The sequence below is a fragment of the Microcaecilia unicolor genome, chromosome 3 (assembly GCF_901765095.1).
Source record: "Microcaecilia unicolor chromosome 3, aMicUni1.1, whole genome shotgun sequence".
NCBI lineage: Eukaryota > Metazoa > Chordata > Amphibia > Gymnophiona > Siphonopidae > Microcaecilia > Microcaecilia unicolor.
The window spans coordinates 255,921,286-255,948,442 of NC_044033.1; the positions used below are offsets into that span (position 1 = coordinate 255,921,286).

Here is a 27,157-nt window from a genome sequence, read left to right on the forward strand (position 1 = left end):
AGGTTTGGACAAGTTCCTGGAGGAAAAGTCCATAGTCTGTTATTAAGATAGACATGGGGGAAGCAACTGCTTGCCCTGGGATTGGTACATTGAAATGTTGCTACTATTTGGGTTTCTGCCAGGTACTTGTGACCTGGATTGGCCACTGTTGGAAGCAGGATACTGGTTAGATGGACCATTGGTCTGACCCAGTATGGCTATTCTTATGTTTTTAAGCTGCAGTCCATCAGCACAGTCTCTTACAACAACAATACAATACAGTCTAAGGCTTATTGACTGCCCAATCCCAACAGGAGGTTCAGAGCTGTTTACAATCAAAATTTAACTAATACAATCATTGGGAATTATAGTTCAAGTACAAAATAAATAAATTTACCCCCCCCCCCCCCAATAAATCCTATTCTTTTACAAAAAACAATTGTTCTAGAAGAAAAGTTTTTAATTTTTAATGAAATGATAGATGATTTCATTCCTCTCTGATAGTCACAGGTATATTATTCCATGCATAGGTTGCTTGATACGAGAATAAAGCATTAAATAAATGTTTTTAACCCTGACGAGGGTTGTCTCACTGATGAGGTTTCCACCTTCAATGTCAATGGCCAACCAATCTATGCTACTGTCGAGAGACTTCAGTGAAGATTTCCGTCGATGCCATTGCCCTGACAAGGGTTGTCTCACTGATGAGGTTTCCACCTTCAATGTCAATGGCCAACCAATCTATGCTACTGTCGAGAGACTTCAGTGAAGATTTCCGTCGATGCCATTGCCCTGACAAGGGTTGTCTCACTGATGAGGTCTTCAATGTCAATGGCCAACCAATCTATGAGAGAGAGTTTCTGTGGTGTCAGTGCCTTCCATACAAGAAGACTACTACTATGATTTATTTCTGCAGTGCTGCTACAGAAGTGATGGTGCGATCATGCAGCTGGCGTTCTTGGCCGATGATGGAGTTTTAAACAAAAAGTTAGTAGACTCAAAAGAGGATTCCAACCGAATCCTTCATGCATTCGTTCTTCGTATTCCTGTGCCTTTCCCTCTTTCTCGCTGGGCCTTGTCTCTGGCTCAGCTTCCCTTGGTATATCCTTGTTAAGGTGGACTGGATTTAAGGATAACTGGAGGTCTCTCCTATATATTCCTTCACATACCCATAAGGGAAGATTCTGTGGCACTTACAATCAATTCCATTGGCTAATAGAATAAATAAGAAAGAGAGGGAGTTTCATTTGTTATGGGAATGGTTAAAAATAACATGGTATGACCAGGAAAATAAAGGGTTAAGTTTTAAAAGTTGCTGAAAAAAGGTGGCTTTTAGACTAGATTTGAATAGGCCAAAGAGGGGTGCATGGTGTAGCAGCATGATGGAAAGAACAGAGGTTGGTGATGGTTGAAAAAGACTAAGATAAAATGTTCAAACTACTAGAAATTACACCCCCCACCCTCTTGTTAAAGTTGGAATTCATGTCCACTTCCCAGAAGGTGGAGATCTTCATTCCTAACAGGAAAAATGTTTCAGCAAGACAGTATACAAACTGTAGAGTTGTCTGACTGTCACTGTGCAAGGTTTCCTCAAGTTGTTAGGTTTAGTGGTACTTCCTCTGGCTGGGTTCCACATGAGAGAGTTCCATTGGTAAGTTCCCAGTTGGGTGAGTTCTCAGAGAATTGCAGTCATGAAATGCAGATGACCAGTTTGCCCTGGCAATTCATAACGTCAAGAACAAACAAACAAGCAACAGGATTGGAGGATCCACCTACCATCACATGAAGTTCTCCTCACCACTAGGCTAAGCACCAGTAGCCAAGAACTGCGTACTTGGAAACATCAACTTTCTAGAGCTTATGTCCATAAGGTTAGCCCCTTTACAACTCAATTATGATTTTGTTTAAAAAAAAAAAATGAAGTATTTTTCTTCACTTAGCCATAGTATATGATTTGACAGGACCTTAGCTGAGGGCTGTCTTTCTGGTGCCTACCGTGAGTGTACAGAAAACGTTTTCAGGCATCTAACCTATGCTAAGACACCCTCTGTATATATATTGTGCCATACAGTGACATCACCCACATGTGGGAATCTTTGTCTTGTCCATGAAGAACTTCACTTTCAGGTAACAAACTTTTTCTTTTCAGAGTGATGGGTGTCCTGGTTCCCCTCCTCACGCTGATGGGTGTCCTGGTTCCCCTCCTCACGCTGATGGGTGTCCTGGTTCCCCTCCTCACGCTGATGGGTGTCCTGGTTCCCCTCCTCACGCTGATGGGTGTCCTGGTTCCCCTCCTCACGCTGATGGGTGTCCTGGTTCCCCTCCTCACGCTGATGGGTGTCCTGGTTCTCCTCCTCCTCTCATGCTGATGGGTGTCCTGGTTCTCCTCCTCCTCTCATGCTGATGGGTGTCCTGGTTCTCCTCCTCCTCTCATGCTGATGGGTGTCCTGGTTCTCCTCCTCCTCTCATGCTGATGGGTGTCCTGGTTCTCCTCCTCCTCTCATGCTGATGGGTGTCCTGGTTCCGCTCCTCACACTGATGGGTGTCCTGGTTCCGCTCCTCACACTGATGGGTGTCCTGGTTCCCCTCCTCACGCTGATGGGTGTCCTGGTTCCCCTCCTCACGCTGATGGGTGTCCTGGTTCTCCTCTTCACCTCATACTGATGGGTGTCCTGGTTCTCCTCTTCTTCTCACGCTGATGGGTGTCCTGGTTCTCCTCTTCACCTCATACTGATGGGTGTCCTGGTTCTCCTCTTCACCTCATACTGATGGGTGTCCTGGTTCTCCTCCTCCTCTCATGCTGATGGGTGTCCTGGTTCTCCTCCTCCTCTCATGCTGATGGGTGTCCTGGTTCTCCTCTTCACCTCATGCTGATGGGTGTCCTGGTTCTCCTCCTCCTCTCATGCTGATGGGTGTCCTGGTTCTCCTCTTCACCTCATGCTGATGGGTGTCCTGGTTCTCCTCTTCACCTCATGCTGATGGGTGTCCTGGTTCTCCTCTTCACCTCATGCTGATGGGTGTCCTGGTTCTCCTCTTCACCTCATGCTGATGGGTGTCCTGGTTCTCCTCTTCACCTCATGCTGATGGGTGTCCTGGTTCTCCTCTTCTTCTCATGCTGATGGGTGTCCTGGTTCTCCTCTTCTTCTCATGCTGATGGGTGTCCTGGTTCTCTTCTTCTCATGCTGATGGGTGTCCTGGTTCTCCTCTTCTCATGCTGATGGGTGTCCTGGTTCTCCTCTTCTTCTCATGCTGATGGGTGTCCTGGTTCTCCTCTTCTTCTCATGCTGATGGGTGTCCTGGTTCTTCTCATGCTGATGGGTGTCCTGGTTCTCCTTTTCTTCTCATGCTGATGGGTGTCCTGGTTCTCCTCTTCACCTCATACTGATGGGTGTCCTGGTTCTCCTCTTCACCTCATGCTGATGGGTGTCCTGGTTCTCCTCTTCACCTCATACTGATGGGTGTCCTGGTTCTCCTCTTCACCTCATACTGATGGGTGTCCTGGTTCTCCTCTTCACCTCATACTGATGGGTGTCCTGGTTCTCCTCTTCACCTCATACTGATGGGTGTCCTGGTTCTCCTCCTCCTCTCATGCTGATGGGTGTCCTGGTTCTCCTCTTCACCTCATGCTGATGGGTGTCCTGGTTCTCCTCTTCACCTCATGCTGATGGGTGTCCTGGTTCTCCTCTTCTTCTCATGCTGATGGGTGTCCTGGTTCTCCTCTTCACCTCATACTGATGGGTGTCCTGGTTCTCCTCTTCACCTCATGCTGATGGGTGTCCTGGTTCTCCTCTTCTTCTCATGCTGATGGGTGTCCTGGTTCTCCTCTTCTTCTCATGCTGATGGGTGTCCTGGTTCTCCTCTTCTTCTCATGCTGATGGGTGTCCTGGTTCTCTTCTTCTCATGCTGATGGGTGTCCTGGTTCTCCTCTTCTTCTCATGCTGATGGATGTCCTGGTTCTCCTCTTCTCATGCTGATGGGTGTCCTGGTTCTCCTCTTCTTCTCATGCTGATGGGTGTCCTGGTTCTCCTCTTCTTCTCATGCTGATGGGTGTCCTGGTTCTCCTCTTCTTCTCATGCTGATGGGTGTCCTGGTTCTCCTCTTCACCTCATACTGATGGGTGTCCTGGTTCTCCTCTTCTTCTCATGCTGATGGGTGTCCTGGTTCTCCTCTTCTTCTCATGCTGATGGGTGTCCTGGTTCTCCTCTTCACCTCATACTGATGGGTGTCCTGGTTCTCCTCTTCTTCTCATGCTGATGGGTGTCCTGGTTCTCCTCTTCACCTCACGCTGATGGGTGTCCTGGTTCTCCTCTTCTTCTCACGCTGATGGGTGTCCTGGTTCCCCTCCTCACCTCACGCTGATGGGTGTCCTGGTTCCCCTCCTCACCTCACGCTGATGGGTGTCCTGGTTCTCCTCTTCACCTCATGCTGATGGGTGTCCTGGTTCTCCTCATGCTGATGGGTGTCCTGGTTCTCCTCTTCTTCTCACGCTGATGGGTGTCCTGTTCTCCTCCTCTTCTCACGCTGATGGGTGTCCTGGTTCTCCTCTTCTTCTCACGCTGATGGGTGTCCTGGTTCCCCTCCTCACGCTGATGGGTGTCCTGGTTCTCCTCTTCACCTCACGCTGATGGGTGTCCTGGTTCTCCTCCTCTTCTCCCCTCCTCACGCGGATGGATGTCGTGGTTCCCCTCCTCATGCGGATGGGTGTCGTGGTTCCCCTCCTCATGTGGATGGGTGTCGTGGTTCCCCTTCTCACGCTGATGGGTGTCCTGGTTTCCCTCTTCTCATACTGATTTCCATCTTTCTTTGCAGAAGGGGAGCACACTCGCTGTAAGACAGTACTGACCTCCAAGGTAGGAGGTCTGATGGCATTTGCCAAGAAGCGGAGCACCTGTATCAACTGCAAAGCTGTCCTGAGTGACAATAGTGAGTTTGAGCCTGTAGAAACAGTACTGTGTGTTGCTATTTTTGCCATAGCCCTGGTAGGAGAGAGATGATCTCTTGTCTTGGTATTATCCAGATGTTTAGGTCTCATCTCCAGCCTTTCTTTCAACCCTTTTGAACTGCGCTTTGTGTTGTGGCTCCTCCAGGCTCTCACACTTAGAGAGAGAGTTAATTTGGAGGTGAATCAGGTTCTCCCTTCCTGCTTTAACTGGGTTTTCTTCTCTTACAAAACTCTTTCCTCTCTGCCCCCAGTCTAGCATAAGTAAGAGAGGAGACTGTGATTGGAAATGTGACAAGGGGCTGGGAAATGGCTGTCATACAGAGAGATGGACACTTGAAGCCCTGATATAAAATCACAACTCCTAGGAATGTTGTCTTTATATATTTTATTTATTATTTATTTATTTATTAGGATTTATTTACCGCTTTTTTGAAGGAGTTCACTCAAGGCGGTGTATATATATATATACACACGCACCCCCTGGTGTGTTACCTACTCTTCACAAACCAGAAATATAATATGCCCCTCCCCTTAATACAGTGATGTGGATAGTGCCCCGCCCTCCTGCCCCATCTCCTAATATCTCCTATCTGTGTGATTAACAGGTGCTCTCTGTAATTACTGCAGACAGAAGGAGTCGGAGCTGTACCAGAAGGAGGTGAGCCATTAGGATTTTCTGCATCTCTTCCTAGGCGACACGAGGAGCGTGGTGGGAACACCCTTAGGGTCTCTTCTTCCTTATATGTAAACCGCTTTGAATATAGTTGCAAAAACCTCAGAAAGGCGGTATATCAAGTCCCATTTCCCTTTCCCTAGGGCAACTGACAAGGGCAGTCACTGGGGGGCCTTTAGTAACCTCTGCAACCCTGTCCCTGCTTTTCCCTGTCAGATTTCACACCTGGGCTTGCTGGAAGAGAAGTTCTCCCGTCTCTGGACACAGTGCCAACGGTGCCAAGGCAGTTTACATGAAGATGTGCTGTGTACTAGGTATGCTGTGATGAGGCAGGTGTATGTGACAGCAGCAGGTACTTGTGGTGTACCTGCCCTGTGGGGGGGGGGGGTGTGTGTGTATAAAGCTTGCACTGCCGATGTTTCTGATTAATGCAAAGTATACAAATAAAACAGTTAATGACAGAAGCACTGGGCTCCTTTATCTCTGGTTCTCTGGGGAGCAGAACCAGATCTGCTAACAGATGATACAGAGATTCTTATGTCTGCAGCACCCAGGGCCCTGCCTTATCTCTCCTGCATGGAAGGATAGGGACGGGAGGGTGTCTCACGATTCCCCTCTAGGGGAGGGGGGGGGACAGGTGGTGTACATGGGCAGGCTGTGGGAAAAGGATAAGCCGTGGTCACTGAGTGCTAAAGTCCATGGGAGCACAGAGCTCCGCTGACAGCCCTGAGAACTTTATGGTGGCTGGATTGCCATGCTGGTTATCTCATTCTCCGAGTCCTGGTGTTTTACAATGTTTGTAAACCTGTGTGCAGGTGCTTGGGGGGGGGGGGGGGGAGGAGGGGGGGAGTGGCTGCTGGACGTGATTCCAGGAGTATGGCAGGTGCTGGTGACGGCTGTGCTGTGGGGGAGATGCAAGTCTCTTTACACTGTTCCCATGACAAAGGCTTCCCTTAGGTCTGTGCCTTCCAGTGTGTGGCTGGATTTCCTGGGCAGGTGACCTGGACGGACTGTGTATCCCTCACAGTGGCCTATCTGTACCCTCTCTGAGTCTCGTGCGTCTGCACTAACACCTAGCTTTTTCCTCCTTGTTTCCTCCAGCCGGGACTGTCCCATTTTCTACATGCGCAAGAAGGTGCAGAAGGATCTAGAAGACCAGGAGAAGCTTATGCAACGCTTCGGAGCTCCAGCATGGTGATGGCTTCATGGTGGCAATGTGAGGAAGGGTTGTGTCCTGTATGCATGCACCCACACCTCTGCACCTTGAGCACTAGAACGTGCCATGCACTTCATGTGCCCTGTACTTGGTACAGATCAGTTCCACCAGGATCATGTACCGGTCCCTCTGCTGCAGTGCCTGGCTGATTGTATATCAACACAGAGGAATGACAGATGCCGCATCAAAGTCCTAACTATGGCCATGCCAGAAGACAGAATGTATAAGAGTGCAGGGATCAGTCAGGAGGGGTTATAACACACTGGTGAAAGGAGAGACACAACTCCAAAGTGGTAAATGTGACCCGGGGATAGTCCCGGGGTGCTCGATTTCAGCATTTTAGTGCTGGCTTCTTATCAAAGCTTCAGCTCTCATTTTGTGCTCCCTTCTGGGTGTGGCTGATGGACTGCCTGCAACTCAGCGTCTTTTGTAATGTTTTCTATCTGTAATAAAGATTTTGTATATTTTTCCAATGTGCTGCGAGCATTTCTAATTTATGGGTTGCATTTGCATCGCCAAATAAAGAGCAAGTGATAAGATCCTGCTGTGTCCTCACAGATGGTATCCTGGGTATAGCTGATAGGTCTGAGCTGTGCAGACTCTGTCACGCCTGCACTGGGTTTGTTAATGTAGGGAATGTGTGTTGTCTGGGAGAGGAAAATGCAAACTCCCTTACGCCTGCACTGATGCTGTTAATGCAAGGTAATGTGTGTCTGGGGGTTGGAGTTTATGTAAGCTGTTAACAAGGCAGACCATTCACCTACTGGACCACTGTTGCATCGGGAGTTTGACCTTTTGACTGGTTGTCTCTTTTTTTTCCCAACAAAATGTATAGAAGTAGGTGCATCACAAAAAGACCAGAATAAGAGTGGACACAAACTAAAAACAACCAACAAACAGATCTCTGGCTCTATCGTGAAAGCTGACATGTTTCGTTGACAGGCTGCAACAGGGTTAATAACCGAATGTAAGCAGCAGCCAGCATTGGATTTTGCTTTTTTTTTTTTTTTAATGACACATCACAGTGATGTTTTAGCTACTCAAGGGACAAGACTTGGGGCTGGTCATAGCTGATGGTCTTAAGGTGTAATTAAAGTCTGGAATTCATTGCCAAAGAATGTGGTAAAAGCAGTTAGCTTAGCGGGGTTTAAAAAAGGTTTAGATAGCTTGGACTTGGGAAAATCCACTGTTTATTTCTGGGATAAGCAGCTTAAAATATATTGTACTGTTTTGGGACCTTGCCAGGTACCTGTGACCTGGATTGGCCACTGTTGGAAACAGGATACTGGGCTTGGTGGACCTTTTGTCTGTCCCAGTATGGCAACACTTATGTACTTATGTAGGTAGAAAAGCTGATGGCAAAAACCAGAAGGATACTTGAGTGTTGAGTGAGAAAAATGTACAGCAAGAAAAAGGAGATGATAGTATCTCTGGATAAGTTTTTGATAATACCTCATTTGAAGTACAGTATGCAGTACTAGAGACCCACACCTCCAAAAGGTATAACCAGGGTCATAGTTACCTGATGTTAGGGTCAGCACTCGAAAAAGATCTAGGTGTCATTGTAGACAATACGCCAAAATCTTCTGCCCAGTGTGTGGCGGCAGTAAAAAAAAAAAACAAGCAGGATACTAGGAATTATTAGGTAAGGGATTCAAAATAAGACCAAGAATATTATAATGCCTCTGTATTGCTCCATGGCGTAACCTCGCCTTGTGTATTGTGTTCAGTTCTGGTTGCTGTATCTCAAAATAAGATATAGTGGAATTAGAAAAGGTTCAAAGAAGACTGACCAAAATGATAAAGGGGATGGAACTCCTCTCCTATGTGGAAAGGCTAAAGAGGTTAGGGCTCTTCAGCTTGGAAACGAGATGACTGAGGGGAGATATGATTGAGGTCTATAAAATCCTGAGTAGAATGGGTAAAAGTGAATCACTTGTTAACTCTTTCAAAAAGTACAAAGACCAGGGGGACACTCAATGAAATTACATGGAAATATTTTTTCACTGAATGAATAGTTAAGCTCTGAAATTAATTGCCAGAGAATGTGGTAATGGCAGTTAGCGTATCTGGGTTTAAAAAAGGCCTGGTCAAGTTCCTGGAGGAAAAATCCATAGTCTATTATTGAGACAGACACGAGGAAGCAACTGCTTGTCCTGGGATTGGTAGCATGGAATTTTGCTACTAGGGTTTCTACCAGGTACTTATGATGTGCATTGGCCACTGTTGGAAGCAGGGTACTGGGCTAGATGGACCATTGGTCTGACCCAGTATGGCTGTTCTTACGTAGGATGGAATTGGTCCAGGTAGGCAGCTACTGAAATATTCTTTGCCATAAAGCATATGGGAACAGATGTAATCATCTCAAGATGTATACTTTGGAAGAAAGGTGGAAGAGATAGGCTAGAGATAATATCTCCTGGACTTCAGGGGCATCATCTTTGTTAAAATGGGAGCGTTCTTAAAGGAAGTGCTGGCAGGGGACAAAACTAAAAGCATTCAATAGTAAGGACGATGACTCTTCAAGTTTGGAAAGAAAGGGAAGGGGAAAAGAATTAGCATTGTATGAAGGGATGTGAGCCAAAATAGCACAAGGAAGAAAATCTATGAAACCTGAAATATGCAGTGAAAGTGACCAGGATGGCTATGCTCAAAGTGGAAGAAAAGATAACGGGGGAAGAAAAGCAAGGTGACGACTTTCTCCAGTTACGTTAATGAAAGGAGAAAGAGCTGACGAGATAGTAGGACACGGAGGAAAAGCAGCAACTTGTCTTCAGCTGCATTAGTGCTAGGAGAAATACTACTACTATTTAGCATTTCTATAGCGCTACAAGGCGTATGTGGCGCTGCACAAACATAGAAGAAAGACAGTCCCTGCTCAAAGAGCTTACAATCTAATAGACAAAAATAAAGTAAGCAAATCAAATCAATTAATGTGTACAGGAAGGAGGAGGGTAGGTGGAGGCGAGTGGCTACAAGTGGTTATGAGTCAAAAGCAATGTTAAAGAGGTGGGCTTTCAGTCTAGATTTAAAGGTGGCCAAGGATGGGGCAAGACGTAGGGGCTCAGAAAGTTTATTCCAGGCGTAGGGTGCAGCGAGACAGAAGGCGCGAAGTCTGGAGTTGGCAGTAGTGGAGAAGGGAACAGATAAGAAGGATTTATCCATGGAGCAGAGTGCACGGGAAGGGGTGTAGGGAAGGACGAGTGTGGAGAGATACTGGGGAGCAGCAGAGTGAGTACATTTATAGGTTAGTAGAAGAAGTTTGAACAGGATGCGAAAACGGATAGGGAGCCAGTGAAGCGACTTGAGGAGAGTGGTAGTATGAGTAAAGCGACCCTGGCGGAAGACGAGACGGGTAGCAGAGTTTTGAACCGATTGGAGAGGTGACTAAGTGGGAGGCCAGCAAGAAGCAGATTGCAGTAGTCTAAATGAGGTGACAAGGGTGTGGATGAGGGTTTTGGTAGAGTGCTCGGAAAGAAAGGGGTGGATTTTACGGATGTTGTAAAGAAAGAAACGACAGGTCTTTGCAATCTGCTGGATATGAGCAGAGAAGGAGAGAGAAGAGTCAAAGGTGACTCCAAGGTAGCTGAGGAGACAGCTAACTTGGGATTAAATGTTGAACACAGAGGGGAAAAAAAATGCTGGAAGAGGAGAATGAAAAAGCACAAACACTAAACAAATACTTCTGTTCGTTAATCCTCAAAGAAAGGGCTGTAGAAGATAGTGGTCAGCTACTGTATATGGGAAAGGAGATGTATCACTCTAGATAGAAAGGACAGGAGCTAGCAAAACTTGACTGGGGGCAAAGTCCTGGGGCCAGATGGGTTTTACATTGCCAGACCTAAGAGAGTTCTGGTCAATCCAGTGTAAGATCCATGTCAAAAGATGCCTGGAGATGGGTGGTCCCAAAGGAATAGAGAAAGTTTACGAAAGTGGCAACAGGAAGGAGGCTGAACAGTACAGGCCAGTATTAGTGGTGGGGAAATAATGGAGACTCTACGGAAGAAAAGGATAGTAAAGCATCTACAGTCCAGTGGGTTGCAGGATCTGAGATAGCATGGTTTTACAAGAAGTATATTGTGTCTGATGAATCGAGTGCTGCATTGCATGGAGAAATATCTACTAGAGGCTGCATTTATTCCAGGGCTAGTCCACATAATATTTGAAAAACAAATGTGCATAGTTCAAAGGTGATTCTGGCATTTATTGGAAGCTAATGCAGTTTTATAGGCAGAAGTGAGGCCTTTTCAAAACGTGATACCTTGTAGATAAGTCTGGCAGCTTTGGTGAGGCTTTGTGAATTATATGTCCTGACCTTCCCAGGTACTGTTATAATTGATCCATATTTCAGTTTCCTGTTATTGTTTCCTGATTTTTGCACCTTTTTTGTTCATTGTTCCAGTGTTACCCATGTTACTATGTTTAAAAGAAGCTGAAAGGATTGGCCGCAAAGGTTAGGACTTTAAACAGGTGTGGATATTGATTGAAAATACCATCATGGAAGCCCAGACCTGATGTATTCCATGTATTAAGAAAGGTGGAAAGAAGAGCAAACGACAGCCAGCCTATGAGGAAAGGCTAAAGCAGCTAGGCTTCTTCAACTTGGAGAAAAGATGGCTGAAGGGAGATATGATAGAGGTCTATAAAATAATGAGTGGAGTGGAACGAGTAGACATGAATCGCTTGTTTACTCTTTCCAAAAATGACTAGGGGGCAGACAATGAAGCTACAAAGTAGTACATTTAAAACGAATTCGAGAAAATATTTCTTCACTCAGCTTGTAATTAAACTCTGGAATTTGTTGCCAGAGACTGTAGTAAAAGTGGTTAGCTTAGCAGGGTTTAAAAAGGTTTGGATGCCTTCCTAAAAAAAAGGCCATAGACCATTGTTAAAATTGACTTGGGGAAAATTCACTGCTTATTTTTAGGATAAGCAGCATAAAATGTATTGTGCTGTTTTGGGATCTTGCCAGGTACTTGTGACCTGGATTGGCCACTGTTGGAAACAGGATGCTGGGCTTGATGGACCTTTGGTCTGTCCCAGTATGGCAACAGTTATGTGGTTAGAAAGTGAATTGAAAGAGGCTATTAGATCCAAAAGAGAATCCTTCAAAGAATGGAAAAAGAATCTGAGTGAAGAAAATAAAAAGCAATTTGCATAAGCAATGTCAAGCTAGATTTAACGCACTGATAAAGAAGGCTAAAAGAGAATATAAAGGAAACCTTGCCTGGAGACAAAACCTCAGGGTAACAACTTTTTCAGGTACATCAGAAGTAGAAAGCCTGTGAGGTAATCCATGGGACCATTAAATTATAAAGGGGCACTTGGGGAGGAGGACAGGGTCATAGTGGAGAGATTGAATGAATTCTTTGCTTTGGTCTTTACAGAAGAAAATGTAAGAGATCTACATCTTCAATGACACCCAGATCTTTTTCTTGGGTGCTGACCCCCCAGCTTGACCCTAGCATCAGGTAACTATGATTCAGATTATTCTTCCCAATGTGCATCACTTTGAATTTGTCCACATTAAATTTCATCTGCCATTTGGATGTCCAATCTTCCAGTTTCCTAAGGTCTTCCTGCAATTTTTCACAATCCACATGCATTTTTTGAATAGTTTTGTGTCGCCTGCAAATGTAATCACCTCACTTGTCATTCCATTTTCTAGATCATTTATAAATATGTTAAATAGCACTGGTCCCAGTACAGATAGCTGGGGCACTTCTCCGGCATCAAGTTCCAGAGCTTAACTATTCTTTGAGTGAAAAAATATTTTGTCCTATTTGTTTTAAAAGTATTTCCATTTAATTTCATTTAGTGTCCCCTCGTCTTTTTACCTTTTGAAAGAGTGAAAAATCGATTCTACACCACTCAGGATTTCGGCAGTGGTCGTGCTGTTGTACCTGGGGGTCAGTGATGTGGCGTCTTGATTAAAGATTTTTGCATTAATTGAAAACATTAATGTTGATTAAGCAACAGCTCTATACCTAACCCACTATTCACCTCTTCAGAACCCATGTTTGAATCATTGCTATAATAGAGAACACCATAATCCCTTATTTGCCCTGTTTGTCTGTCTTGATTACCTTGTAAGCTCTGTGGAGCAGGTACTGTCTCTTGCATATTTGTGTTCACCGCTATAAAAATGATAAATAATTTTAGTGATATTGCCTGGGGTCTGTAGCACTGATCTTGGATGGGTCTCATGCTTCTTATGTGCTCTCAGACTTTGCACACTCGTGTTCACATGTCTATTCGTGTCTGCAGGGTGTGTGTATGTATATGTGGTGTTGGGAGGTGGGCTTTGAGAGGGGGCTGAGTGATCCTTTTCTTTCTCTGGTATCCCTCTTTTGTTTTTCTCTCTCATGTTCTCTCTAAGGCTGTCCTGGTGTCTTATCTTGCATCACAGTGATTTTGTGGTATATAACACTTGTCAGCCCATTTCCTATGGTAGTAGGCTGTGGGTTTCTCACCCCGCTCGCTTCTTTCCACCTGTTAAAAAGTCTTGTGCTTCTATTTGTGTACTAGACATTGCGACACTGAAAGGGGCTCCACTTGGTTCTTTTATTTCTGTTGTTTGTGTAATTATTGTGGTGCTGTGGATGTGTTGGGAGTTGTCTGTCAGGGCTAGCGTACAGTTCTCTATCAAACGAAAGATCCTGCCAACTACACCAGCTCAATCAATGACTACTTTTACCTGATGGGGATGCAGTTTGCAGATAGCCCATTGTAGTCATGATGTAAAGAATGTTTAATAGAAGAATGATGAATTATTTATTTATTGTATTTATTGGGCTCTGCTTGGAGATATGAGTTAGTTGAGAGGGGCACTGGAGCTGCTCTGCCTTTTTTTTTTTTTTCTGTCTTGCTTGCTTCTGTCTTCTGTATTGTGCAATCACAGGGCTCCACCCTCTCTCTCTTTGCAAGGGGAATTCTGTTCTGAAATCACTGGGTCACTCCCCCCCCCCACCCCACCCCCTCAGGGGGCTGGTATATAAAGGGTTGCTTGTGGCAGTCAGTCTTCCTGTGCCTGGGCTAGAGAAAGTTCAGAGCGACCCCGGAGCTGGTACAGGACCCAGTGCAGACATGCTCAATCTGGATTCTCTACAGTAAGGAGCAGGGGCAGGGTATTGACATCATTTGGGAAAAGGAGCTGGGGCATGAGAGGTGCCCAGGCGTACAGCTGCTGATCACCTCATCTAGGCAACTTGAACAGAGGGTTAAGGGAGGGACTGGAGTGATGCCAGTGTTTTCTGAATGTGCAGCTCAGAGATGGGGTGAATGATGGTGTGAGAAGTGTGTGATCAGTAGGCTGTGGGTCTGTGCCAGCTGCCTGGCCTCTGACCCCCAACAGTCAGGGTCCTGCCAAGACCTGTGATGTGTGTTTCAAGCCCACAGGGTGGGTGCAGATCATGTCTAGTGCCAATAGGGTGGGTGTACATCCTTTCCGGTGCCCGCAAGGTGGGCTCGGACCCTTAAATTGCTCAGTAGGTATCTTGGCTCGGTATTGGATGTTCCCTGGTAGGAGATATTGTTAGAGCAGAGAGCTGCCCATGCTGGGATGCTGCTCTTCACTCCCCCTCTTAATCATATGCAAAGTGGGTCTCTTGGGAGGAAGGGGCACAGGTCCCTCCCCCGCCTGCATGTGACTCTGACTCCTGTGGCCCATGGTCCCCAGTGTGTGTCTGTGGTGGGATGGGGGGGGGAGGGTCCCAGTCATAGAAGTAGGCTTAGGGGAGGGGGGAAGAAAGCAGGTTCCCCACATCTTAATGTTTCCCTCCTATCTCTCTCATCCTAGGTACGAGAGTACACATGGAAATTCCTCGGTGAGTCTCATGATCTCCCACAACCCTCCCCCTCTCTTCTCTCTAGCTGCCCCTCGCCCTCCTGTCTGGCTGTCTCTCACACACACACCTCCTTGACTCTCTTCATCCCCTTTTTCTCTGCCCCCTCCCTTTTCCCAAGAGTTGAGCCCTAAACTCTCTCATTACCCCTTTATTAACGTGAGTGGTGGGCCTGCACCCTGAAACTGTCTTTCTCACCTGGCAGTCTCATGTGTGACTTACTCCCACTACAGGGGGGATTCACTGATGATGTGGAGGGTTTGGTAGAGTGGAGGGTTCCCAGGCAATGGGATGTCTGGGGCTGGGGTCTGAGGCTCACCCTGTCTCTCTTTACAGTGCCCTGATAATGTTATGTATGAGGTGGACTCCTTCATCAGACACCCCAGCAGTGTCACATCCCACATCAACACCATGGAACCATCAGGTAGGAATGGTCAGTGTTTCTCTCCTCCCTTTCCCCATCTGTGCAAATAGCACTCCCTCATCTTTCCCCAACTCTCCTCCTCCATGCAGGTAAGGCTGTCCTTGTCAACCATCTCTCCTCCTATTCTGATCAGGTAGGGATGTCTCTCTCCCCCATCTCTCCTCTTCTTGACATGTAGGACTGTCTCAGTCCCCCATCTGTCCTCCACCTCTGGACAGGTAAAGAGCTCTCTTTCATTTCTTCCTTGTGCCTGCACATTACTCCTTCCCACCCCCACCATGGTACTCAATCACACACACACAGCATTTACAGATTTCACATACTTTTAATCATAAGCACTTACAACAGACATTCCTGAAGTTGTATTCAAGTCCTCAGAGGAAAACAGCACAAATAGGTTTTTTTAAAACAGAATTTAACATGCAGTGATCCCCCCCCCCCCCCCCGCCCCCGCCCAATCAGATGCATGTGGCTCCTGGGGCCTCGTAAATAATTCTGAGCATTAGTTGTACAGTCGGCAGGTGTGGTAGAACCTAAATAATTTCTGTTTCTCTTTCTCTGGTATCTTAATTTGTCTCTACAGGTTTATTTTTCTAATCTGTGGTCTCTTATTTTATGCTTTTCTCTCTTCTCTTTGGGAAATGTGTCTCTTCTCTCTCAGTACAGGAGGAAATGCATTTCTGCTTCCCTTTCTCTGGTCTTGCATTGCAGACAGACTCTGACATCTCAGGGTTTCCAGCTCAGTTTGTGTCTGCAGGTTTCTAGTTCTAATTTGTGGTCTCTTATTCTGTTTCTCTCTCTCTTCTCTTTGGGAAATGTCTCTTCTCTGTCAGGATTTTGCTCAGTAAGGAGGAAATGCATTTCTGCTTCTCTTTCTCTGCTCTTGCATTGCAGACAGACTCTGACATCTCGGGGGTGGGGGGTTGTTTCTATTTTGTGGTCCCTTATTCTCTGTTTTTCTCTTTGGGAAATGTGTCTCTGATTTCTTTGGATTTTGCTCACTACAGGAGGAAATGCATTTCTGGCTTCTCTTTCTCTGCTCTCACAGCGGTTTACAATAATAATAGTAAAAAACGTTAACAGAAAACAACTCCATTTAGGATAAAGAAAAGTTAAACCCCAGCCTCATGCCAAGGATGCATCAGTCCACACAGGCCAACCCAACCTTCCTGTTCAACAACTGCAAAAGCAGGCTGAAAGAAGTAGGATTTTAGAAACAGACCTTGTGAGGGTGTGAATAAGTGTGATCAAGGTGTAATTTCTATGTAAGAATCTGTCACAGTCCAACTGCTTCTCTTAAAGTATTTAGGTTGTTGGCTGGGTAGGGTCGCGTGGTTGCTGTGACAAACGCCCTCCTCTCTGTGAGGTGAAAGGGTGGGAATGGAGCCACATGAAAATCAGAGGGCTCTGGATTTGCAAAATTTCCTTCTGCTGGTGGACTCTGACCTGCTCAGACACAATGAAACCTGTGTCTGCTCTGCCCCATTCTTTGCCGGCTGCTCTCTGATTACTGCACTCTTGTTTTTTGCTGTCCCTCTGCTCAGTACTAACAGGGAGCCACAGGGGTGTTGGCAGGTCACTTGCATGGCTCTGGGACAGTGTTGAGGGGTGCTGTGGGGTGGTGCAGACCTGTGATGACCCTGGTTTGGCCACGATGTCTCTTCTTTCTTTCACAGACATTTTCTGGACTTGGCTGGAACCTCAGGATTCTGGTTATGAGAGTTATGACAGCAGCCACCTCACGCCTCTGCAGAATGTACAAGTATCTGGTCTGCATGGGACCTACCCCCCTTTCTCTCAGGACCACGTGGATATCCAGGAGAGTGGCGTCCCGGCACAGTCACCGTACCCCCTGCTGGATGAGGAGCTCAGTGCCCAGGTGAGCGGGCGGGGGAGACCTACTGCACTCCCCCCTCCTGTGGTCTGTGGGGTGCTTGCCCACAGGCCAATGACAGCGGATAATCCTAATCCATGCTCTGTTCCTTGCGTTGCTCTTCCTCCCATGTAGTGAGTGTGCAAGGTCTCAGTTAATCCATGAGCACTAGGGGCTGTAGGTGAGGTTAAGGCTCCTATGTTGTTTATTTATTTAAAACAAAAAAAATCCCCTACCTCACTGGTAAAAAAATTTGATAGAAAAAACATAATCAGGAGGCTGGCGGCAAATTCAAGGGAGCGACAGCCCTAACCCGAGTCCCCGAGGAAAGTTAAGGTCAAACCCGCGGCGTCGGGGTCACTGTTACATTTCAGGGGAGAGCGGTCTGTTCTTCACAACTATTGAGCGATTCGATCATCGGAGCCCTTGGCGTCTGGTTTCACCGGTGCGGGGGCTCATGAGATAAGTGAAAGTTTTTCATGTTTTATTTGATATGTCATTTATGCTGCCTGAGTTGGTTAATTGCAGTGCATTTGTTCGGTTAGCTTTCATGGGGGACACGATTGTACTTAGCTCAAAATAGCACATGATTGCACAAGAATTAGCACAATAGTCAGTGAGTGACCCAGTGAATGAAGTGCAATGTTTCACCTGTTCGTGGGTGTTTAAATTTCTGAGGGTGCTCCTCTGTCATTGTTAGATTCGGTACATTCTCCTATTTATTTCTTTAAAATGTTCTGGTCACCCAATTACTATGTTCCTTAGAGTCCTGCAGGCTGTTTTTTTAAGCCCATCCCAACTGCTAATGTCTCTGTTCTCCTTTCCAGCCGTATAATCCCTATTTGCAGTACATGATTCCTGGTGGCATCCTTCCCAGCCCTTCCCTCTCATCTGAGGAAGACTATATGAATCTGGAGAGCCCAGCGCTGGAGGTGTCCGACAGTGAATCCGATGAGAACCTTTCTCCAGCAGAGACCTCTGGCTACGACTCAGGTAAAGCTCTGTGGAGGAGGGGTCGTGGGACATGAGGGCAGTGAGGTAGAACAGGGAACAGGTTTCATGCTCTGGGTGACCTCTGCTCTGCCCCCTGCAGGTGTACGCAAGAAGGTGCGTCTCTATCGGTTCCTGCTGGAGTTGCTGCAGCGTGGGGACATGCGGGACTGTATCTGGTGGGTGGATCGCGAGCACGGGACCTTCCAGTTCTCCTCCAAGTACAAGGAACAGCTCGCTCACCGCTGGGGCCAACAGAAGGGCAACCGGAAACGCATGACCTACCAGAAGCTGGCAAGGGCCCTGCGCAATTATGGCAAGACAGGCGAGATCCGTAAAGTGAAGAAGAAGCTGACCTACCAGTTTGACAGTGTGCTGCTAGGGGTCAGGGCTGGGGAGCCTCGAGGGCAGCTGCTTTCCTAATGACTGTGCGGGGGACAGGAGAGCAGCCCATGCCTTGCACACAGGAGTTTTATCTTTGGGGCTGGGGTGGACAGATGTCACAGTGCCTGTGTCACACAGACTGAAGTCACAGATGTTGCACCCATGAAAGGCTGCCTGAACATTTCCAGCTCCTACCAGGGTCTGCAGAGCAGTGCTGGCCGACCCCTCTCTGGCTTTAGCAGGAGCCTCGAATACCTGCTGGATTCCTTAAAAGACAAGCTCAGAGCATCAGCGGTGCCTTGAAACATCTGTAGGGCGTGTGAGACTGTTTTTGATTCTCTGGGGTGCTGGAGGCTCTGATGCTTCTGGTTGTAAATACCTAAAGTAGAAATTGGGGTATCATCTGACAGGGCTGAACTTGGACATGGGGTGAGTTATAGGGCCTGATTCATTTCAGCTACCAGGGTGGGAAAATGGTTTCTTCTCTGTCTGGGGGCAGGGGTAAGAGGGTGTACAGAACATCTGCTCTTCTAGGGCAGTTTCTTCTCATTTTGTACAGTTTCTTTCTAATAATTATGCAGAAAAGAATAAAGAATAATTTGATTATAAGGTATGAGGTGTGTAGATGGGACAAATGCCCAGGGCCTGCTGACTTACTCTGCATGAGCAGAACATCTTCCTCTGACCTGTGCCTTGGAGAGAGACCACTGTCACATCAGCACATTCATCAGGTTTCAACAGGCCAATCCCCGTCTTGCACAGAACAGCTAAGTGAACAAAAAAAAAAAGTCTTATTTACTTTGTTGTATGATTGGCTCCTGGTGTTGGGACTGTGATCTAGGATTAAAAAAACAAAAGGCAAACCAGAGCTTGACAACTGACCTTGGAGAGTAGACAGGGAGATGCATCCCTGTACCGACCTCTACTAACCAGTGTCCCCTGGACCTGATCACTAGCACCATCCTAGTAAATGCACAAAAAGAAAAACAGAGCACTGACGGGAGGGGTGGGTGGGTGGGTGTGTAGGTAGGGAGGGGGTGGGGTGGGGTGGGGGCAGAGGTCATCAACATGGGCTGCTGTTAAGACGGGCTATTTTACCATAGGTCCCATTTTATGAAGTGACACTAGTTACTAATAACTTGGGTTAACAATAAAAAGATCTTAATGGCAGCCCACATTGATAACTTCCCCCCTTAATTAAAGAAAGAAGAAAGGTCTCTAGAAATGACTGCTATATGTAATAAAAGTGAGCCAAGTCTAACAATCAAGCCATTGTGATATCACTGATGAGGTTGCCTCTCATTGGTGGAATGAGGCATTATGACATCACAATCTTAGCTCTGTTTACCAGACACTGAAACTCTTCACACTAAAGAGGAGAGTTATCAATATGGGTTAAGACGGGTTATTTTACCACTAACTTGGGAATTTTACTACAGGTCCATTTTATACAATGAGACCTAGTTACTGAAAACTGGGGTTAACAATGAAATAACACATCTTAAGGGTAGCCCACATGATAACTTCCCCCTTAATTAAAGAAATGTCTCTAGAAAGTGAAATCTCTGCTACATGTAATAAAAGTGAGCCATCTCAGACAATCAAGCCATTGTGACATCATTGATGAGGTTGGCTCTTATTGGTGGAATGAGGCATTCTGACATCATAATATCAGAACTGAGTCAAGTATAGGGCAATCAAGCTATTGTGACATCACTGATGAGGTTGGCTCTCATTGGTGGAATGAGGCATTATGACATCACAGCTCTGGTTACCAGACACTGAAACTATTCACACTGGGGGGGGGGGGGGGGGGGGGTTCAACATGGGCTAATGTTAAGACGGGTTATTTTACCACAAACTCAGGCTATTTTACTATAGGTCCATTTTATGCAATGAAACCCAACTACTAAAAACTGGGGTTAACAATGAAATAACACTTCTTAAGGGTAGCCCACATTGATAACTTCCCCCTTAATTAAAGAAATGTCTCTAGAAAGTGAAATCACTGCTACATGTAATAAAAGTGAGCCAAGGATGGAGTCGGTCCAGAGGGCAGCTACGAAATTAGTAAGCGGTCTTGAATGCAAAAATTATAGGGACAGGCTTATGAACCTCAACATGTATACGCTGGAAGAGAGGAGACATGATAGAAACGTTTAAATATCTCAAATGAAGGAGAGCTCTGGAATGAGGGGGCATATGACAAAGATAAGAGGGAATAGGCTTAGGAGTAACCTAAGGAAGTATTATTTTACAGAAAGGGTGATGGAGGCGTGGAATGGCCTCCCGGTGGAGGTGGTGGAGTCGAGGACTGTTCCAAAATTTAAAAAGGCATGGGATAAGCATGTGGGATCGCTTAGGAACAGGAAGAATTAGGGGTTACAGAGGATGGGCAGACTGGATGGGTCATGTGGCCTTTTATCTGCCGTCATATTTCTATGTCTCAGACAAGCCATTGTGACATCACTGATGAGGTTGTCTCTTATTGGTGGAATGAGGTATTATGACATCACAATCTCAGCACTGAAACTCTTCACACTAAGGAAGGAAGTTATCAACATGGGCCACCATTAAGACGGGTTATTTTACCACTAACTGGGGCTATCTTAGAACAGGATCCCATTTTATGCAATGAGACTAGTTACTAATAACTGGGGTTAACATTAAAATAACACATTTTAATGGGAGCCCATGTGGATACCCCCCCCCCCCCAAAAGAGTTGCTTGCTTGCAGGATCCAGCTGCTGGACTGTGAGCATACAGGAAATATCCCGGTATTGTTGCTCTGTCCACTGGTGAAACACATGTTATTCTACAGAACACCACAAGGTGTCAGCACTACACCACAGTAGCTGAAGCTGGAGCGTTTGTGCCACCTGGTGGTTTTACAAGAGAATGCAATCCTTTTCAAAGAGAAGGGAAGAGAAATTGGTCTTTATCTATAGAGAAACCTTTTTGCTGAACTAACTTAATACATTTCTTGACTAAACGTCAGAGTGCACTACTCAGGCCTATATTCTAAGCAGTTATCTGCATAGCAGCACCTATGGACAAAAGTGGTGCTGATTGAGGCCAATAAGCAATTTTCAGTGACGTTATCCTGACAGCTTATTACAGACCACCTCAGTGCAATCCCAATAGTGCCAGGGTGGTCTGTGGGCAGAGTGAGAGAGAGAAATCCCTGGAGTTATCCAGAGCTTTTCAGTCCATAACCACATAATTACCCAGCTAAAGTTAGGACAGTAAAAAGGAGTTTCTAACTGTGTTTGAACAGCACTATCTCTGTTTAATCTGCTGCAGTGGACAGGATTTACAAACACTGATTTATTTATTTATTTTATTTGTTACATTTGTATCCCACATTTTCCCACCTATTTGTAGGCTCAATGTGGCTTACATGGTACCAGAGAGGTTTGCAGACTCTGGGGTAAACAAATACAAAGTGATGTTATGGTAGGATAAGGTTCATGTGGTAAGACCACATAAAGGAATCATACAATAGGAAAGTTGAGTAATGTCCATTACATACTTTAGTGTTGTTGTGTTGCAGAGGTCAGGCATTTATGTTGGATTGGTAGGGTATGCCTCTTTAAACGGGTGAGTTTTTAGAGTTTTCCTGAAGTGTAGGTAGTCATACGTAGTTTTGAAAAAGGTTAAGAATAGCTGATCACCTCAGCTATTCTTAACTTTTTTCAAAACTATGCATTATTGCAGCTTACCTCTGCTATATATAAAATTAAAAACAAATCTCAATGATGGGATTATTCTCAGGTCCAAGGCTCTCCATGTATGTTATGTAAAGTCTCAAATAAGCACAGAGGAGTCATAGGTGTAAGGGGTAAAGTCTGGGATAAGCACAGAGGAGTCTTAGGTGGGAGGATTAAAGTCTGGGAGAAGAGGACAGGAGTCTGAGGTTTGAGGGGTAAAGTCTGGGATAAGCACAGAGAATCATTACCCCCCACATTTCTTAGTTACCAAGCATTAGCCAAAGCTTATAAGTACATAAGTAATGCCATACTGGGAAAAGACCAAAGGTCCATCGAGCCCAGCATCCTGTCCCTGACAGTGGCCAATCCAGGTCAAGGGCACCTGGCAAGCTACCCAAACGTACAAACATTTTATACAAGTTATTCCCGAAATTGTGGATTTTTCCCAAGTCCATTTAATAGCGGTCTATGGACTTGTCCTTTAGGAAACCGTCCAACCCCTTTTTAAACTCTGCCAAGCTAACCGCCTTCACTACGTTCTCCATAGATTGTAGATTATTTCTCATACTTTCCACTCCCGGGGTGTCCTGCTCTGTTTCTAATCTCTGTGTTATAAACCAAAAGGCCTATTCTTCCTTCTAACCCTCTGGCAATATCGCTCACAAATGTATTGAACAGAATTGGCTCAGGCAGGATCTCAGAGACCCTCTGTCTCTTTCTTCTGAGTGAATTCCTTTTGCCAGCACAGGAAACCTTAAAATAACTTTCCATCTTTCAAGGAAAAAAGAATAGAGGCAGCCTCAGCAGTAAATTTTACCTAGGTTTTATGGGCAACAACTTCATAGATATTAAAAAAAAAACCCTGTAAATCATTCATACTCAGCTCTGTACAATTCAGAAATTATAGTGAAAAAATCATTAGAAACAGAAGCATAACTACACCGTCTAATAAAATGTTCTATTACGTATTGTGTTGACATTGTAAGTAGTAACTATGCCATACTTAAAACGCAGTCTCTGTAGCCGCTTCTCCTCTCGCCTGTCACGTTGCTGCGCTCCGGGGTCTTACTCCAGGGGCAGTGACGTGGAGGCGAGAGGAGGAGCGGCTGCAGAGACTGCGTTTTAAGACTCGGGCATTTGCGAATGATTTGGGCTGGGTTTAAAAACATTTATTTTTTTTTTTTCATTTGAATATTTTTACTGATGTAGTCACCTATGGCTCATGTTTGATATATTTTTACTGTACACCGCCTTGAGTGAATCCCTTCAAAAAGGTGGTAAATAAAGCCTAATAAATAAATCCTAAATAATAATTCTCACCACCAACGTTCTAATGTGGGACTGCCTGTATCCGTGGCTCCTGGAGTTGCTGAGCTAGGCTCCGTAGCCAGGATGACGTCACTGACAGCTGATTCCCAGGCAGGGGGAGGAGTAGGGAAACACACGGAGCGTGTTTCCCTACTCCTCCCCCTGCCTGGGAATCAGCTGTCAGTGTGCCGCTCCCTGCCACTTTGGAGCAAGTGGCAGGGAGCGGCGCATCAAAAAACTACAAGAGCAGCACCACAGAACCCCCCCCCCCCTCGGTGCATCACCCAAGCGCCCCCCGGCACATTAAACACCCCCCCCCCGAGGCACATCAAACACCCCCCCCCCCGGGGGCACATCAACCCCCTCGCCACCCACAGCTGCCACTGGTAATGCTGTCCAGCCACTGCTGCTTCTCCTGTTGAGCCGCAGCAGCTGCTACAAAAAGAAAAAAAAAACATAAATGTTTTTAAACCCAGCCCAAATCATTCGCAAATGCCCGAGTCTTAAAACACAATCTCTGCAGCCGCTCCTCCTTTCGCCTCCACGTCACTGCCCCTGGAGTAAGACCCCGGAGCGCAGCAATGTGACAGGCGAGAGGAGGAGCGGCTACAGAGACTGCGTTTTAAGACTCGGGCATCTGCAAATGATTTGGGCTGGGTTTAAAAACATTTATCACTTTTTTTCTTTTTGTAGCGGCTGCTGCTGCTCAACAGAAGCAGCAGCGGCCGGACAGCATTACCACTGGCAGCTGCGGGTGGCAAGGGGGTTGGATGCGCCGGGGGGGGGGGGGGGAGGGGAGGGTCGCTGGACATGGGCAGCTGGAGGGGGGGAGGGGAGGGTCGCTGGACATGGATGGCTGGAAGGGGAGCAGGGGAGAGGGAGGTGGGGAGGGGATCCTCAGACCAGAGAGGTGGGGTGGGGAGGGGGGCCCTGAGAGAGGAGGGTGGGGGCTCACACTCACTCACTGTCTCTCACATACACTCTCTCTGACACACTCCCTGTCTATCACACTCTATTTCTCTGTCACACACACACACACACACACACACACACACACACACACACTGTCTGTCTCTCTCATTCTCTCTCTGACACACACACTCCATCTCTCTCACACACTCTCTCTCAAACATACACACTCGGAGGAAAACCTTGCTAGCACCCGTTTCATTTGTGTCAGAAACGGGCCTTTTTTACTAGTAAATAATAAATACCTGTTTTAACTGAAGACATGGTCCATCAAAGCACAGATCAGAGGGCATTTTAGAGCAGGACAGGCAGTGACCTTTATAGTTTCTGTTCTGACAGTCAGCTTCAAAGGACTTTGGACTGGGATAAGAGCCATCCTCTGAGGGGCTGTAGGTTCTAATCCCATTATGAGAAGGTTTTTGCTTACTGTAAACTCCAATCAGAAGGAGCTGTTGGTTTAGAAACCAACTTAGAAAATTTTAAGAAAGACACACTAGTTCACTCTTGCTTTTTGGAGGTTTAGATGGATAAATTACACTTCCGTATCCCCTTCATTTCATGGGAGATAATTGTGTTCTTTCCTTCTCTGTTTGATTTTAATCTTGGTTAGGGTAAAATTTAAACTTTTGCTGAACCATTACACACTGCAAACCCTTTTGTTAGATGTATTCTCAAGGGATGTCTGTACTTGTTTTAAAGCCAAATCCAGGAAAAAGAGATGTGACAGGGAATAAGAAACAGCACAATAGCCTATGAGATAATTGGTACCTCAGCAGAGCTGATCCCCCTTTGTTATAAGGGGTGTGGATTCAAATCATTTGGTCCAGTGGGAAATATTCCCCCTTTTGATCTTCTCATTAAATAGATGGCTTTATTTAAAAAAAAATCAAGAAAACAAGAGGTGTAAGGGGGAGAAAAATAAAGTAAACCTTATTGGGATATCGGTGGCCTGATGGGCTATATAATTAAAGTTAAAATAAGAGATATATAAATCCTTTTATTTACTAGATGATGACAGGTAAAAGACCTGTACTGGTCCATCCAGTCTGCCCAACAAGATAAACTCATAGCATAAGGTATGATGTGATACTACATATGCATACTTGATCTTGATTTTGTGGAGTAGAAATCTTTATATAGTTTAAAACCAATTCAGAGAATGAAGAACTATAAGGGGGAGAGAGAGAAAAAAAGGACACAGTAGCTCACTGGTGTGGTCCAGTAGGACATGTTCTTGCTTTAAAACCAAGGAAGAAGAAGAATGAGGTGGAGGTAGCCTTGTGAGAAGTGTGTATGTTTTGGAAAGACAGAGTTGCCAGTTCATACTCCTTTCAATAAATGTCTATTTATTTCAAAAATCAAATCAGGGAACTAGAGGTATAAAGTGGAGAAAATTCAACCAGCACCTGTCAAGTTAGGGGTGGCATAGTGTGAAGTACACCTGCTTTTAGAACAAAGGGTTGTGAGTTCAAATCCTTTCAGTGAATAAATGTCTTTATTTATTTGGAAAAAATCAAAGAAATTAGAGGTATAAGGTGTTGGCAATTCAACCAACCTGCTGTCAAGTTAGTGGTGGTCTAGTGGGACATACACCTGTTTTTAAAGGGTTGTGAGTTCAAATCCTTTGGGAATGTTAGAGTTTAATCAGAGGACAGGTGAGGCAAAAAGAAGTCAGTCCTTTTGCTTGGTGAGTTGAAATCCAGCCACACCCAGTTCACCCTTGCTGGGACTTAAACCAGCAGCTTCTGGATCACAGCCCTCTGGTGGCCCACTCTAGCTGAGCTAGGCTAGAACCTGTGACCTTCTGTGCTGGATCATAGTCTTTTTGGCTTTGGTCCCACCTAGCTCTAGCGCTAGGCCTTCTCTACTTTGATTCCACCTAACTCTGGCTGAGCTAGGCTAGAACCCTTGCCCTTCTAGATCACAGCCCTTTAGCTACTGAGTCACCACTCAGCCAGCTACTTAGGTGTTCTTGAACCAGCCAGCTTGGTGTTACTAACCCAGCACCCAACCCTTGGGCCAGCCAGGCTTTCACACTACTATATTTTCAGAACTTATATTTTACCTTCTCTTGGCTGGAAGCCCTGCAGAACACACAAGAACATCAGGGTAGAGGCACAGAGCTAAGACGAGACCACTTATTCTCAGGCTGGAAGTTCAAACCCCAATACCAATTTTATTTTTAAATTTGTTGGTTGTGATCTTTATATTACTGGCTAAATCCAGAGGTCAATATTCCATCCTCATTCTTCTTGATCTTTCCGCTGCTTTTGACACTGTCGATCACAGCATACTTCTCGATACCCTGTCCTCACTTGGATTCCAGGGCTCTGTCCTTTCCTGGTTCTCTTCCTACCTCTCCCTCCGCACCTTTAGTGTTCACTCTGGTGGATCCTCTTCTACTTCTATCCCTCTGCCTGTCGGTGTACCTCAGGGTTCTGTTCTTGGTCCCCTCCTCTTTTCTATCTACACTTCTTCCCTTGGTTCATTAATCTCATCCCATGGCTTTTCCTACCACCTCTATGCTGATGACTCCCAAATCTACCTTTCTACCCCTGATATCTCACCTTGCATCCAAACCAAAGTTTCAGCGTGCTTGTCTGACATTGCTGCCTGGATGTCTCAACGCCACCTGAAATTAAATATGACCAAAACCGAGCTTCTCATTTTCCCCCCCAAACCCACCTCCCCGCTCCCCCCGTTTTCTATTTCTGTTGATGGCTCTCTCATTCTCCCTGTCTCCTCAGCTCGAAACCTTGGGGTCATCTTTGACTCTTCTCTCTCCTTCTCTGCTCATATCCAGCAGACCGCCAAGACCTGTCGTTTCCTTCTTTACAACATCCGT

The 27,157-nt window shown here is 45.9% G+C and overlaps 2 protein-coding genes across 4 annotated transcripts in view; both read left to right on the plus strand.

Moving 5' to 3' along the window:
* POLD1 (DNA polymerase delta 1, catalytic subunit) overlaps window positions 1–7,278 on the plus strand; it is an 83,035-nt gene extending 75,757 nt beyond the window's left edge. For 2 of the 3 annotated variants that reach the window (XM_030197967.1, XM_030197966.1), the window contains exons 24-27: window positions 4,789–4,902; window positions 5,527–5,579; window positions 5,811–5,908; window positions 6,696–7,278. In XM_030197967.1, the coding sequence (XP_030053827.1) occupies window positions 4,789–4,902; window positions 5,527–5,579; window positions 5,811–5,908; window positions 6,696–6,792 (362 nt within the window). In that variant the 3' untranslated portion in view covers window positions 6,793–7,278. Of the gene's footprint in view, window positions 1–4,788; window positions 4,903–5,526; window positions 5,580–5,810; window positions 5,909–6,695 lie in introns of those variants that run through there. The other variant, XM_030197968.1, reaches the window with a different exon arrangement.
* Window positions 7,279–13,836: 6,558 nt separating this feature from the next.
* Window positions 13,837–19,101, plus strand: SPIB (Spi-B transcription factor). Its single transcript, XM_030197969.1, has 6 exons — window positions 13,837–13,919; window positions 14,609–14,636; window positions 14,991–15,078; window positions 16,755–16,957; window positions 17,779–17,944; window positions 18,045–19,101. The coding sequence occupies exons 1-6, from the start codon at window positions 13,897–13,899 to the stop codon at window positions 18,362–18,364; spliced, it is 828 nt and encodes a 275-aa protein (XP_030053829.1). The 5' UTR covers window positions 13,837–13,896; the 3' UTR covers window positions 18,365–19,101.
* Window positions 19,102–27,157: the final 8,056 nt, after the last annotated feature.